Source organism: Pogoniulus pusillus, chromosome 11, assembly GCF_015220805.1.
Source record: "Pogoniulus pusillus isolate bPogPus1 chromosome 11, bPogPus1.pri, whole genome shotgun sequence".
NCBI classification, from domain to species: domain Eukaryota; kingdom Metazoa; phylum Chordata; class Aves; order Piciformes; family Lybiidae; genus Pogoniulus; species Pogoniulus pusillus.
This window is the reverse complement of record NC_087274.1, coordinates 15,426,947-15,442,876: the sequence shown is the minus strand read 5'-3', so window position 1 is coordinate 15,442,876 and position 15,930 is coordinate 15,426,947. Positions and strand designations below refer to the sequence as shown.

Here is a 15,930-nt window from a genome sequence, read left to right as displayed (position 1 = left end):
TGTCTTCCTCAAAAGGGTTGTCAAGCCCTGAAACAGGCTGCCCAGGGCAGTGGTGGAGTCCCCAGCCCCAGAGGCCTTTAAAAGTTATGTAGATGTGGTGCTGAGGGACATGGCTTAGTGGCGACCTGGCAGTGCTGTGTTGTGGTTGGACCTGATGTTAAAGATCTGTTCCAGTCACAGCAGTTCCAAGATTTGTAAGTTCATGGTACTCTACCTGCAGACAGCAGCACAGCTGATGACTGTGATCACCTGAACTCTGTAGAGAAAAGGCAAGTAAAGAGAGACATCCATGACATCCCACCTGGCAGGGTCTTTCTCATGTAACTTCCAGCTAAGCTCAGTTAGCATTGCCACAGTCTCACCAAAGCCCATCACAAAGCTTTGCTTGCATTCAGTAGTATCCAGGGAGCACATGGGAGACAAGAACACAGGGCTGCAACTCTTTGGCATTGTCTCCTTTGCACAAAAACTTCAGCAACTAGAACAAGGGACCAATGCAAGCAGAACCTGACTTTCCTCTGCCTTTGCTTTCATCTCAATTTGACAGATGTCTTAATGTTGCAGGCCTGTTTGAAAGAACTAAGACTCTTGTTTGTTACTTTTGTTTAAATTTCTACACTTAAGGTAAATTTAGAGGTTCTCAAACAACACCAAACTGTGTCCTTCCTCTTAAACAAGCAATTTAAGACAAAGTAATGAAAACAAAGCATCAGGGTCAGGCCAAGATAGTTCTTGGAAGCTTCTTTAGAGGCTCTGGAGAGGTGCTGAGATATCACAGTATCACCAAGGTTGGAAGAGACCTCATAGATTATAAAGTCGAACCTGATCCTGGGGGAGTTCACCTCACATCTACAGCTACCAACTCATTGCCTTGCAACCACAGGCAAACTGTCTCATGACCAGTGGGATCAAGATCATACTCAGCAAGTCTGAAGATGAGACAAACTGAGTGGTGTGGCTGACACACCTGAGGGACCTGGACAAGATTGAGAAAGGGACCTGTGAGTGAACTTCATGAGGTTTAACGAGGCCAAATACAGCTCTGCAGCTCTTGAACTCAATACAAGGAGTCAGACACTGATCCTGCAGCCCACTGAGTGCTTCCTGGAAGGTGATGAAGACCTTTTGTACCCACTGGCGCAGTGGAGTAGATGCAGAAATGCTTCTATTCATTAGCACATTTCCAGATGAGTGATTGGAAGAATACCAGAGGTCCATAGCTGCGTGGGAGGGAGTGGGCAGGCAGCATTTGCCTTGTTTCTCCCTGTGAACATGTTCTATTACATCCACACTGTAAACCCAGGCACGCCCAGGCACTGGTAAGCAAGCATCCACGCGAGGAGATTGTCAGAATGTTCCCCAGCAGAGATCAGGGTGCCAGATTTGCATGTTCTTAGATAATTCCCAGGCATGGCTCAAGGCACAGAAGAGTCCAAGCACAAGTTCTAGCAGGCACTTTGCTTCCAGCCACCCTCTTGTGGCAGGCAAGATCGTTTGCAGGTTGTGCCAGCTGGCCACAGGGCTCAGAATGCATTCGGTCCGTGGATGCACTTAGTTTATTAGGAAAGATGGAGCTGAATTGCCTCTACTTAGAGGCTCATTACCGGACATCAAGACCTGACCCACCTCTCACTCGCTGAACCGAACCCGCCAGGGCTGCTCTGCCAGCGGCACTCAGGCTCCTGCTGTCACCCAACGGGGACACTCAGGCAAGTCTGTGGCACCTCACACACACAGGGGCACCTGAGGGGGCAATGTGCTGTTTGACCTTTTGTCAAAATAAAGACTAAGTGTGGCCGGCCGGACCAGGGCAGGGGGATTGTACCCCTGTACTTGGCACTGGCAAGGCCACACCTTGATTACTGGCTGAGGTTAGTTTTGGGCCCCTCACTACAAGAAGGACATTGAGGGGTTGGAGTGTATCCAAAGGATAAGACAGCTGGTAAAGGGGCTGGAGCACAAGTCTTGTGAGAACCTGACAGAACTGGGGGTGTTCAGCATGGAGAAAAGGAGGTTGGAGCTAGGTGGGGGCCAGTCTCTTCCCTCAAGGAACAAGTGACCGAACAAGATGAGTAAGCACCAAGTTGCTCCAAGTGAGGTTATTTAGGACATTCGAACAATTCCTTCCCCAAAAGGGTTGCCAAGCACTGGAACAGGCTGCCCAGGGTGGAGTCCCCATCCCTGGAGGGATCAAAAAACTGTGTAGATGTGTTGCTGAGGGACATTGTCTAGTGGTATACATGGCAGGGCTGGGTTAATGGTTGGATCTGATGATCTTAAATGTCATTTCCAACTAAACAATCCTATGATTCCATGAAAAGCCACATACTTCCCCTCGAGACTGCCTGCATCAGTATCAGGCACTGCTCCCACACTGCCTGAGGGAATCATGTAAACCTGCAAGATCCCATCAGATTTCAGTGATTGAGTGGGAGGTCTGATGCACCATCGGTGGTCAGGTCACTGAACTCCATCAACCTGCTGCTCATCACAAAAGCTTGATGTCCAGATAGGGGCAGATGACAAGTGGTGTCCCTCAGCGGTCCACATCAGGGCTCCTGCTGCTCATCACTGACAGGCACTAGGATTGAGTGCACCCTGAGTGAGTTTGCCAAGCTGAGAGGTGCAGATGACAACTCCTAAGGGACAGGATGTGATCCAGAGGGACCTGGACAGGATTGAAAGGTGGGTCCTCACAAGGTTCAACAAGGCCAAGTGCAAGGTCCTGCACCTGGGTTGGGGCAATTTCAAAGTCTCAGTAGAGGTGGCTAAAGTGCTGGCAAGTGACCCTGTGGAGGACTTGGAGGCTAGCATCTTGTTACAAAGTCAGTCTCAAAATCCTCTGAAATCCACAGTTATTACAGAAACAGGAGGCATTTATTTCAAACATAAACCAGGGAAAACATAAGAGAGCATCTGAGAAATACAACGCAAGGGATATGAAATGTTTCTTAAGACCCTAGTGTCACCATCGAACCGAAAAGTGTCCCATGTGCTGCCGCTCATCTCTAGTTAGAGCTCCCCTTCTACAGTATGGCACTGCTGACACCTACAGGGAAAACCTCACACAGCCCAGAACGGTGCCCGTGACATCACCTCTTTAATATTATTCCCTTCTTAACAGCCCCAGGGTCCGTGCACGCAAATAAAACACATACCTCACACAAGTACTGGCTTCAGGGGAAGGTCCTTAACTGGATGATGAGGAAGGAAACAGGATCTGGGAGACATCAACTGCCTTCACATCTGCTGGGGCCACTGATACTAAGCAAAGTACAAATGACAGCAGAGATAAGCAAAGCAAGAAGTTGGGAGGAAAAGGAAGAAAGTGAGAAAGAACATTTCTATGAAAATGCTTCTTTCTGGATGCATCGTTTGAGCTTTGCTTGGTGGATGCCTCACTGTCCACCACAGCGGTTCACACGATCCCGCTGTCAGCACAGAATGCTTGGCCAGGACCTGCTACAGGCAATGAGCTGCTGGGTCACAGCGAGTATATTACAGTATCACAGTATCATCAAGGTTGGAAGAGACCTCATAGAACATCGAGTCCAACCCTTTACCACAGAGCTCAAGGCTAGACCATGGCATCAAGTGCCACGTCCAGTCCTGCCTTGAACTGCCCCAGGGACGGCGACTCCACCACCTCCCCGGGCAGCCCATTCCAGTGTCCAATGACTCTCTCAGTGAAGAACTTTCTCCTCACCTCCAGCCTAAATCTCCCCTGGTGCAGCCTGAGGCTGTGTCCTCTCGTTCTGGCGCTGGCCACCTGAGAGAAGAGAGACAGAGCCAGGCAGCTGCAGGCGGAGAAGGTCAGCCCACCGTGACGCCAAGAGGCGCACCCCAGCGGCCACCCTCGGCAGCCCTGCCCAAAAGCCAGGCCCACCAGTGCCACGCTCACGCACGGGTTTGCCTCGTAGTTCCTAATTACAGTCACAGCATTGTTTAGGTTGGGAAAACCTTTTAAGATCATCAGGTCCAACCTTTAACCCAGCATTGCCAGGTCAGCACTAAACCACGTCCCTCAGTACTATGTCCACACAGCTTTTAAGTCCCTCCAGAGATGGGGACTCCACCACAGCCCTGGGCAGCCTGGTCACAGGCTCGACAACCCTTTCAGAGAAAATGTTCCTCAAGTCCAGCCTAAACCTAATCTGGAGCAATCTGAGGCTGCTCCTCTTGTCCTATCACTTGTTCTTTAGGTGAAAAGATCAACCCCCACCTGGCTCAAACTTCCTTTCAGGGAGCTGCAGAGCCTCCTTTTCTCCAGGCTGAACCCCAGTCCTGTCAGCTGCTCATGACTTGTGCTCCAGACCCTTCAACGATTTTGTTGCCCCCCTTTGGACACGCTCCAGCACCTCGATGTCCTTCTTGGAGTGGCCCAAAACCGAACACAGTATTGGAGTTATGGCCTCACCAGTAGCAAGTACAGAGGCATCATCACTGCCCCGGTCCTGCTGGACACAGTATTTCTGATCCAGGCCAGGATGCTAGTGGCCTTCTTGGCCACTTGGGCACACGTTGGCTCATCTTCAGCCAGCTCTCCTCCAACACCCCCCAGGGTCTTTTTGCTGAGCAGTTTCCAGCCCCTTTGCACCAAGCCCGGGGCATTCACGGTGAGGCTGCGGCTCAAGTGCAGAACCCGGCACTTGGCCTTGTTGAACCTCAGCCCATTGGTTTTGGCGCACTGATCCACCCTGGCCATGGCCCTCTGCAGTCGCTCTCTACCCTCCAGCAGCCCAGCACCACCACCCAACTCGGCGTCACCCCAAGCTCTCCTCTCCCTGTCCCTCCCTCCCGCCCCGGCGCTGACACCGCCCGCCGCCCGCTCAGGTCCCCTCGCCCCAAGCGGGCTGCCCTTACCGCGCCGGTGCGGCCCCGTCGAGCCCTCCCCAGCGTTTTTCCGCTGCAGGCAGCGTGCGGGCAGCCCGGCTCGGGGTCCTTGCGGCGCTGAGTGCCGGTGTGGGCGGCCCGCCCGGGGTTGGAGGATGGATGCGGTGCTGCTGGCTGCAGCTGCGGTGCTCCTCGCCGTCCTCCTCTTCTTCGCCACCCGCCTCCGAGGCCAAGCGAGGGCAGGTGGGTCACGGCTCGGCTGGACTTCCCCTCCCGCCGCCCCCGGGGCTACTGCCCGTCCCGGTCGGGCCGGTCTGCTTTCGCGGAGGAAGGAGCCGCTGGGGTGGGAAGAACCTTTCCCTGGTCAGGAGTCCTCTTAGTGGGGGCTCCCGGTGGTTCCCTTGGGGTCCCCACCTTCCTGCCCGCTCCTCCGCCCGCTGAGGTCGGCTCTCCAGCGGCGGCGAGGCCTCCTGCTGGTCGCCGGGCCTGAGCCCGGTTACTGGGCCGAGGGGTGAGTTGGCTGTCTCTGAGTTCCTATTCTCCGCCTAGGCGGGAGGAGGGAGAGTGTCCTTAAGCTTCCTCCGCTGCGTGAGGTGACAGGTGGCTCTTCACTCCGGTCGCCTCTGGCAGGTCCTGGGTGGCTTTCTCACCTTGCCTGGCGCTGCCAGGGATTGCTAGCCACGCCAGGTGTAGGTGCAAGCTTGCGCGGCCCGCTTGGGGGAAGAGGTAGATGATACAGCACTTGCAGTCCGCTCTCCAGCAGCTAGAGCCATAGCATCGTTTAGGCTGGAGAAGAGTTTTAAAATCACAGATTTCAACCGTAAACCTAACTCTGTTAAGTCCACTGTGGCAGCGTGAAACTGTGGTGGAAGTGACCTTGTTTAGATACAGGTTGAATGCTATGGGAAGAAGTCAGATGGAACTGTGAATTCATCAGCCTTGTGTTTTCAGAGTGGATAAAGGCAGTTTGTTTAGCTGTGGGTCTGAAATTCAGATATTTAGCTAGGGCAAACACCGAAGCCTTTGTCAATATAACACCATTTCTTGGTTTTGGGGAGCTTTAGGGACTTCTGTTTATCTTTTGAACTCTTGTAATCCTTATTTTAAGACAAAAACCCTACAAATGCCCCAAGTATGAATGCAGTTGTGCCAGCGCAAAAGTGTGTGCTGCTGAGGACTTGGGATTAAAAGCAGGTATTGCTGCTACTAAATTCTCCAACACATTTCTCTCCTTGCATAGACTAAGATTTCTCAACAGCTTGAAATTTCATCAGATTCAGAGTGACTTATTGCTGAGCTTTTGGTAAATGCAAGTGACGTGTCCCAGGGAAATGAGACTGCTGGAGAGAAGATTATTTCCTCAGCTTGACTTTTAGCACCACTTAGGTAAATTAGGGGCTGTGGGGCTTGGGAGGATTTGTTTTCTAAGTGTGCAAAGTTAGAACAAATTTGAAGCCCAAAGATTTGTTTGAAATGATCTGAGCTCTCAAAAAGCTTTAATAGTGGTTTTGTGCAGCTTGGTTATAGTTAGTTTACATTAAGTATAATAATTTTGAAGCCTCTTTTTTGGCATCTTTTAGACACTTCCACATTGGTCTTGCTTTTTTTTTTTGTTGTTGTTGTCTTTTCAAGAGGTTTTCTACCTTAATGTAGAAACAGAAACCAGGATAAAGGCCTTTGCAGAAAGTCAGTCATGGGGATCTCTTTGTTCTTACATGACAGAAATGATTTCTCAAAACCACTGGGGCTGTGATGCATTTAACATCTGCAAAACTTGGTTTCAAGCAGGATTTTGCTTTCCTGTTCCTTTTTCTCATGTGGAAAATGGAGGCTGCTACAATTCTGCTAGTAAATGTCTCATGGGAAGGCATTCTTGACCTAGAGGACTGGTTGGCAGCTCTCACTTTTGTAATGCCCTGGGATAGGGGCAGAAGGGCTTGCCTGTGTTAGATAATGAAGGCAGCTCATGATCACAAGAGGTAAATCCTGCCTTTCATTTGAAAGGTCATTTGGAGCAGTACAGTGCTTCCAGCAAGATCATGCCTGGACTTGTTCTGCTGAGAACAGAAACAGACAGGAAGCATTTCTACCTGTTTGGCCTATCTTTGTGAACAAGTCTTGATGTGATAAGCCGCACTAGGCAAAAGCACCTCCCCAGGGAAGCCGGGTATTTTGACTCCTTCTGCTTCAATTAGGTTAGCAGGAGTGGCAGATGCCGGACGCTGCTGGTGTGGTGGTGTTTACCACTGACCTGTGGGGGTGCAGCAGGTGGAGCTCTCGTCGCACGGGTGCAGGATGAGGCAACCCACAAAGTGTGGTTTGCTGGGCTGCCTCGGAAGCTGCCAGTCCAAGTGATACCCTGGTGGGTTTGTTTATCTGCTGTAACTGGAGATAAAGTGCTGTGACAGGCGAAAGGGGACCTCTCCAGAGAAAAATCTCTTAGCTCTGAGCCGGTGGAAATTTGCAAAGCTTTGTAAAGGAGCAGATTTCTACTTTAGGACATGTGAAATCAAGTTCTGAGACATCTGGGGTCTGAAAGAGTTCATAGTGTTCCCTGCAGCACTAGAACAGTGGTGCTTCACACCCAATTTAGGAAAGAGTTTTGCTTTCTGAGCAGTCCCTCAGAGTAGAACTGGAGTCTCACAGGTGCTGCTGTGCACTGCCTGAAGAGTCAGATGAAATCATCTCCCTGAAAGCACGAGGCAGGGCTGCTGTCTCATCACGGCTCTAAACGTGCTGTTCCCAAAAAAAAGAGGCATAGGATGGAGTTTTTAGGAGGCTGAGTCAGAAACTAGAAAACCTAAAGCTTAAAATACAAACTAAACCTGTGAGCATTTTTAACATATCTGTTTAATACTTTGTGTTCTTAATTCCAAGGCTTTATCTCATTAGTTTCTTCTGGCCTGCCTTCCTGCAATGCCATCAAGCAGCTGGTGGATCACTTGTCATGCCTGTATAATATTGGTCACTAAGTTTGACTCCTGTGGTTCTGTGTGAAGTCTAATTGGTCCCTGTGCAACTAATCTCTGCATTAATTGGTTAGCCTGAGGGGCCACTTCTGCTGGAGACCTCTTGCAGCTACAGGAAAATGAAGACATGCCATCAGATCAGTGCAGTGGCCAAACCACACCCTGTGCTGCAGGAGGAGGTGGAGGAAAGCACAGCTGGACTCCTGAGAGAATGGCTCTTCACCTTGAATTTGTCAGTCGAGTTCCAAGAGTAAGAGCAGGAGGGTTTTTAAGTGTATTCTTTGTGTTCTGTGAAATTGTCACACAGAGTCCTCTGTGTGCAGCGGTAGGCCCAGTTCAGAGGGAGAGTGAGCACATCCAGCTGCTGAGATACTGCATCAAGGGATCTGTCTTGATCCTAGGCAAATCACTGACCCCTGAAGAACCAGCCAAGTGTGTTACAAGCAGAGGAACTGATTTTTCTCCTCCTCCTCATGAAGGATGGGAGGAAGTGCAAGGACAGACATGTCCAGCTGAATGTCTTCAGTTCTTTCAATGTTTTGGAGATCTGGCAGGTGTTGCCCAACAGCTGCCTTGTGTGTTTGACCGTAACATGAGTTGGGCTTTTCCTGATTTCTGAGTCCTGCTCACGCTGGTAAACTTTGAGGAATGACCTTGTCTCCTGTAGAGAATTTGACTGAGGAAACAGGGTAGCTTGGTTCATGGGTGGCTCTGTGAGAGTTAAGCACCTTGGTTCGGTATGAACCCATGGCTTGTAAATAGATTCCTCTTTCACAAAATGCAAAGCAGGCTGTTTTGCAGGACCATGGAAACCAAAAGCCAGCTCCATAAGGAATGGGCACAGCCCAGCTGACACCTGGGCAGGACCACCTCTGGAAAGGGCCAAGGTGCTGCAACTCAAATCACAACATATCTCAAGAACGTGGAGAAATACTGCACTGGTATAAAAAGTCTGCAAAGTCTTTCTGACATTTAGCAGTGTCCCAGTAAGTGATCTGCTGCTCTGCAGTTCTCTAGCACTCAAAAGAGTCATGGTCATGTTTTAAGACTGGACAGGCCTTGAAGTGATTAGATTCTTGGAGACTACACTACTTTATTGCAAACCTGGCTTGGTCTGCAGATAAATGGAGCTGATGGGAGTGAGAGAGTGAGTGCAGGGACTCAGTACAGAATCCCAGCATGGTGCAGGGTGGAAGGGACCTCTTGAGGTCATCCAGTCCAATCCCCTGCTAAAGCAAGGTCACCCACAGCAGCTTCCCCAGAGTTGCACTGTCCAGTGGGTTTGGAATATCTCCAGAGAAGGAGATTGCACAGCCTCACTGGGCAGCCTGCTCCAGGGTTCCAACACCTCAAAGTGAACAATTTTGCCCTGATGTTCAGGTTGAACCTCCCGGGTTCCACTTTGTATCCACTGCCCCTTGTGTCACTGGGCAGCACTGCAGAGTCTGGCCACTAGACAGGGCGGCACTGACACAGTGCATGCTAGTGCTGGTGTCTAACGTCATTGTTGCTGCAATCCAGACCTGTTAATGTCTTTGCTGACCACAGCTCCACAGCTTGCTCTGCTCTGCAGCCTCAGCTGAGCCGTCTGCTGCTGCAGCTGTGTTGTTATCAGTCCCTGGGTTAGCTGCTTTCAAGCTAGTTGAGATATACTGAGATGGGCTGCAAGCACACCTTTGATCCTCATGTAGTCATGATGAATCTCATTTTCTGATCATAGATATGCTAATAGTAGTTTTTTTTAGGAAGGCATCACTTGGATCAGAGGATGCTGGAGACTTGGCAGTGTGGAAAGTGTTTTGAACTCCTGCAGGGACACTAATCTGGCAAAGCACAAAAGAGTGTCCTGAGCTGAGGTACATGAGGAGTTCTGCAGCTTTAAAATTGTCAGAGAATCAGAGGACAGCCTAGATTGGAAGAGACCTTGGAGACCATCTCCTCCAACACCCCTACCATAGGCAGGGGTGCCTCTTAGCTAGACTTGATTGCCCAAGGCTTCACCCAGTCTGGCCTTAAACACTTGTGGGAGGTATCCCTGAGACATTGTAAGTCTTGACCTGAACTAAGGCCTAGCAGTTAATGTTTTTTAGGACTGAGCAGGTAACAACATACGCAAACCTCTGACACACTTAGCAACTGAATATGCAGAGTGGATGTCAAGGGTGGTGATCTTAATCTGCTTGCTTTGGCATGACTGCCATAGTTGATAGCAGTAAGGAGTCATGGAGGGAAATCCCAGTGGAAGGTTTTCAATGGAGGAATTATGAAAGGAGCCCTGTGGTCAGTCTCTTGCTCACACTCGTCTCCAAGCTGCTCCTGTAAGGGTGTTCCCTGTTTGTCAGCTCTTAATTAGTCACTGTGGAGAGGGCAGCAGCAAGAGCTGCAGTGACCTGTGGTGTTCTGTTTTCCCTACATGTGTTTGTCGGGACACCTGCAGTGTCACTCAACATGGCACAATGAAGTCAAGCCTGGATGTGTGTAATTTATACTGCTTCTTAGCTATGCAGGGTTTGTTTCAGGCATCACCACTTGCATTTTGCGTTCTGAAACATGCATGCTCTGCACTCAGTGCAAAATAAGTTGCAAATTCACAATACTTTGGAAGAGGAGAAAAAGTACTTTTGGTTTCTTGCCTTTTGATAGCTTTAAAATTATATGCTGCTAGTCCTGCCAGATAAAGAATTGCTTTCTGGTAAAGGGAAAACCAGATTATCAGTACCTTCAGTTACTAGGTTCTGAGCACTTTGGGAGAGGGGCTGTCCTTATTTTGTGGTGGGGTGATTTTTTCTGGTGGGGGCCTCTGTCAGATCAAGGAACATTATCAACTTGTAGCTGTACCTTTTTCTTTACAATAATCTGTATGCTGTTGCCACAGGGACTGCTGGCAGGATAAAATTCCTGTTGCAGAGCACTGTGCATACACAGGCTCCAGTGTGTGATCCTGTTTCATCATGGGAAAGCAGCTTCCAGGAATCTCCTGTCTGCAGGAGAAAAAACACATGGGAATGGGGAGCCATTCTCCACCTGGAAGACAGCACTGGTATTGCAAAAGCTGAGTGGCAAAAGAACAGCTGTGGCAAGCAGAGGTGGCAGATCTCTCATGGATTGTTTTCCTTTTACAGCTGACGAGGAGCACCAGCAAAATGTGGCAGCAGCAGCAGTGGCCAGGCCTTGGCCCCATGCTGAGGAGCAGGGGGAAGGGATGCCACGGCGCAGGAGGAACATGGGCAGCAGGATGATGGCCCAGAGGAGAGCTCAGCAGGCAGAAGACAGGCTGGAAGGTAACATGTGGTTCAGTTCATCTTGCAGATGTTGAAATAGACCTCAACAGCAGATGTTAGGGCAGGTGAAGGAGCGCAGTTGGCTGCTGAAGAATTTTTTCATTTCTACTGGCTGTGAATTATTTACAACTTGACTACAACTTACTTGAGTCTCCAACTTCTCTCTGTATTTTCTTTCCCTCTAGATAGCACTTCTCTTTAAGTGAAGTGTCTGCCACCTCCTGTGGGGAATTCTGGCAGGCTGTTGTGCCAACAGTGCATCCCAACGTAGTCTGTACTTCCTAGGAACTGCCTTTTGTATTTCTTGTTCAGCCATGCAGGTTGAATTTGGGTAAACAGAACCCACACCTTGCACCAGAGTAACACGCTGCAGTAGAAGCAATTGTTTCTTCCTAATTAGTGTGAAGCATTATTTTTTTTCCAACATGATCTTTGCAAAAGTTGTAGTTTTCTTTCTGACAACTCATCCAGGTGGTGAACAGAATCCAACCAGTTAGCTGGAGATCACCACACACTGTAGCTTTGTCTTGCTGCCAGCACCTTGTGGACAGCAAATCCTGTGCTGAATCTACAGTTGGTAGAATGCTTTGGGTAAAGAGGGACCTGTGAAAGTCATCTAATTTCAACCTTTAGCAGTCAGCAGGGACATCTGCAACTAGAGCAGTTTGCTCGAAGCCCCAGAACACCTGATCTGGAATGGTTCCAGGGATGGGGCATCTGCCACCTCTGGGCAACCTGGGCCAGGGTTTCACCACTTTCAGTGTAAAGCATTTCTTCTGTAGTCTAAGTCTCCCTCTTTTACTTTAAAACCATCACTCCTTATCCTGTCAGAGCAGACCCTGCTAAGATGACAGTTAGCAACCCTTTCTAACAGGCCCTCTATGTTCTGAAAGGCCACCAGAAGGTCTCCCTGAGCCTTCTCTTTTCCAGGATGAACAATCTCAACCCTCTCAGCCTGGCCTCACAGCCCTTTGAGCCCTCCCAGCATTGCCATGGCCTCCTCTGCCCCCACTCCAACATGTCCATATCTCTGCTTTTCTGAGGACTCCAGGGCTGGGGACAGTACTCCAGCTGAAGTCTCAGCAGAGCAGAGGGGAAGAATCCCCTCCCTACCCCTGCTGCCCACGCTGGTGGGGATCATAGAATCAACCAGGTTGGAAGAGACTTCAAGATCATCCAGTCCAACCTATCACCCAGCCCCATCCAATCAACTAGACCATGGCACTAACTGCCTCATTCAGTCTTTTCCTAAACACCTCCAGGGACAGTGACTCCACCTGGGCAATCTATTCCAATGCCAATCACTCTCTCTGGCAAGAACTTCCTCCTAAGATCCAGCCTAGACCTCTTCTGACACAACTTGAGACTATGTCTCCTTGTTCTGTTGCTGGTTGCCTGGCTACAACCTCCTTTCAGGTAGTTGTAGACAGCAATGAGGTCACCCCTGAGCCTTCTTTTCTCCAGGCTGCACACCCCCAGCTCCCTCAGCCTCTCCTCATAGGGTTTGTGTTCCAGGCCTCTCACCAGCTTCGTTACCCTTTTCTGGACATGTTCCAGTATCTGAACATCTCTCTTGAACTGAGGGGCCCAGAACTGGACACAAGACTCAAGGTGTGGCCTGATCAATGCTGAATACAGGGGCAGACAGAATAACCTCTCTTTTCTTACTGGCCACACTGTTCCTGATACAGGCTCTCCTGGCCACCTGGGCACACTGCAGGTTCATGTTCAGCTGCTCTCTACCAGTATCCCCAGGTCCCTTTCTTCCTGGCTGCTCTCCAGCCACTCTGTCCCCAGCCTGTAGCACCACTTGGGGCTGTTGTGGCCGAAGTGTAGAACCCTGCACTTGGCCTTGTTAAATCTCATCCCATTGGTCTCTGCCCACTGGGCTGGAAGGGACATCCAGAGATCATTCAGTCCAGCCCTTCTGCAGTCAGTGGGGACATCCCCACTAGAGCAGGTCACCCAGGGCCCTGTCAAGCCTCACCTTGAATGTCTCCAGGGAAGCAACTGAATATGCATAGTAGATGGACATTCCCCAGCCTGTACTGATAGTAAGGATTGTTCTAGCCCAGCTGCAGGACCCTGCACTTGCTCTTGTTAAACTTCATGAGGTTTACTTCTCCAGCTTGTCCAGGTTCCTCTGGATGACCTTCTGTCCCCCTGGTGTGTCATCACTGTCACACAGTTTGGTGTCATCTGTACACTTGCTGATGGTGCCCTCCATCCCTCTCTCTGTGTTATTGATAAAAATATTAAATAGCACAGGTCCCAGTATGGCCCCCTGAGGAACACCACCTGTCACTGCTCTCCATCTGGATGCATCAGTCCAGGACACATGTACGTGATGCTCTGATTAGGGGCTGGCTGCACTTCCTTCAGCCTGTCTTGCAGTTTGTAGAAAGAGTCTTGCACTGGCTGCCAGGTAAACCTGCTCTTCTAGCTAATTATCTTCAGAAAGCTTTCACCAGTGGAAAATTGACAGGGCTGAACTATTCAACTTCAATTCTTTCTTTTCATGTGATAATGTCCTGGAAAGAAAATGAAATCTGAAAATTTTTTGCCTTAAATTCCAGACATCAAAAGTTTGGGTGCTGAAGGCTGTCAGTGAAGCTGTCAAAGCAAGCAGCTTGTCTTTCTCCATTGCTTGAGCAAGAGAAGAATCTGTGTCATTGGGCTTTATAAATAATTCTTTTGCAGCTCACTGTACATCACCTGTGAGTGCTGAGGTTCTAGCAGAAAGTCTTTGAAATGACATCATTTAATTAGGGAGTTTAATCTCTTTTTCCCAAATCAAAACAACTTCTTGCTCTCTGCTTCTCAATTCACATTCTGGGTTGGTGTTTGCAAGTGCCGAAGCACTGCTTCACACCCGTAACACCACTTAGCCTTTGAAGGCTGTGCACAGACTTCAGCAATGTAACTGTAGAGAGAAGCATCTGTCCTGCTTCCCCAGTGCTGAGGGCACTAGTGGCCGTTACTGCTTGGCATTAGCTACCTTCTGTCATGGAGTGGCTTGCCACTGACCTGCAGAGCTCCTAGCCTGACTCTGAGCTACTTGGACTTGTGGCAGGGCTGGGAGGATTCCACCTTAGAGAAGGCTATTTTGCATCTTTTCAAGTGAGCATAGAGCCCAGGCTTGGATTTGTCTCCTTTGTGCTGGGGCCATGTGCATTTTCTCCAAGGCACTGCAATACAGAACCTCCATCTGAAGAGGTGATGCATAGTCCCTGGCAGTGCAGGACCAGCTGGGGCATTGCAAATAACTAAGTGCCTCATCCTATCTTTTCTTGAACACCTCCAGGGATGGCAACTCCATCACCTCCCTGGGCAGCCCATTCTAATGCCAATCACCTGGCTACAACCTCTCTTTAGGTAGTTGTAGACAGCAATGGCTCTGCCCTGACCCTTCTCTTCTCCAGCCTGCACACCCCCAGCTCCCTCAGCCTCTCCTTATAGGGCTGTGTTCCAGGCCCCTTGCCAGCTTTGTAGCCCTTCTCTAGACATCATTCCAGTATCTCAACACCTCTCTTGAATTGAGGGAATGAGCACGAGTAGCTGAACACCTTGCACCACATCTGAAGTACTGGGGGTAGATGGAGTGCACATTCTCACAGACTGACCCCTTGTCAGGTCTGCTGTGAGTGTATCAACACAGGTTTTTAAAAGCTACTGAAATGACAACTTCTTGATATCAAGCAAAGGCAATCCCACTGGTCTGTGCACCTCCAACTCTGCTCTGATGACCAGCTGACTGAGCAAACCCATAGCTTCTTGTCAGCATGTTCAAGTTTATTTAGCAGATATTAACTGAGCCCAGGCTTAGTGCCCTGAGTGCACCAAGCTGACCTTTAAAGCTCTGCTGAGTCATAGGCTGTCTGCATCAGTATCTCTGTTTTTTGTTGAATGGAACTCCACGCGCTAGGAAAAGCTTGAGGGAAGTGATGCTTAAGGGATTACATCAGGTGCTTCAAACAGGAAGAAAGCCAATGCTGCTGAGCAAAGCCATGTTTGATCCAGCACTGAAAAAAGGCTTAAAAAGCCTCTCCAATCTTCTGCCTAACCTCTGGCTCAGGTATTCTTGAGGACATCTGAGAAGCGTTGAGAGCCTGAGGTTGAACATTCCCATAGATGGTGTTTTGTGCTTGTGGTGTTCTCCAGAAAGAACATTTTAAATGAGAACGATGCCGGTACTGAACTGTTACTATTAGAGTAATAACTCCTAATGCTGGGTCACTCACTCATGTTCTGAACTCCCCTTGGCCTGGTATTTCAAATACAAATACATTTATTTTAAGCTTAAGCAAAACTGTAGAAGCAACTATGTCAAGTCCCAGTGTCTCTTGTTGCCCTCTTTGTGGTGTAGGAAGGAAAAACCCTTTTGATCATCCCAGTAAACAGCTACCAGTAGATCTCTAAAGCCTAGTTCAGCAAACCTGCCTTGTGTTGACTTCCATGAACTGGAAACAGCAAAGTTATTTGAGAGCCACCTGCACAGCTCTCAGTTGCATTTGTTTGTGATGATGTGTCTCGGTGGCTTGACCATGGCACCGTGCTGTGTACTGGAATTAGTAGAACCAGAGTCCTTAAAACCAGAGTCCACACAGAGAAACAGGGTGAGGCTTGCACGTGCTCCTTTAGTGGCAGCTTTTGGGGCTTCTCAAAAGTGGAGACCAGGCTCTGAAGTGAGCTGCCTATGGAAGATAGCTACCAAACCAGTTCTGGTGGTTGCCACAACGTGGTGAGGTCCAGCTCCAGCTGCTGCAGGCTCTTGTGGAACTGGTTATTGAACATGGTGGGCTTTTTCTTCTTGTTAGCTTGACCTTACAAACCAAGGGCTGTTGTGT

General features: G+C 49.5%; 1 protein-coding gene across 1 annotated transcript in view; it reads left to right on the top strand.

Moving 5' to 3' along the window:
• Positions 1–4,937: 4,937 nt before the first annotated feature.
• The window catches only part of DDRGK1 (DDRGK domain containing 1), a 35,029-nt gene continuing 24,036 nt past the window's right edge, over positions 4,938–15,930 (top strand). Inside the window, exons 1-2 of the mRNA XM_064151177.1 lie at positions 4,938–5,076; positions 10,925–11,083. Of these exons, the coding sequence (XP_064007247.1) occupies positions 4,989–5,076; positions 10,925–11,083 (247 nt within the window). The 5' untranslated portion in view covers positions 4,938–4,988. The remainder of the gene's footprint in view (positions 5,077–10,924; positions 11,084–15,930) is intronic.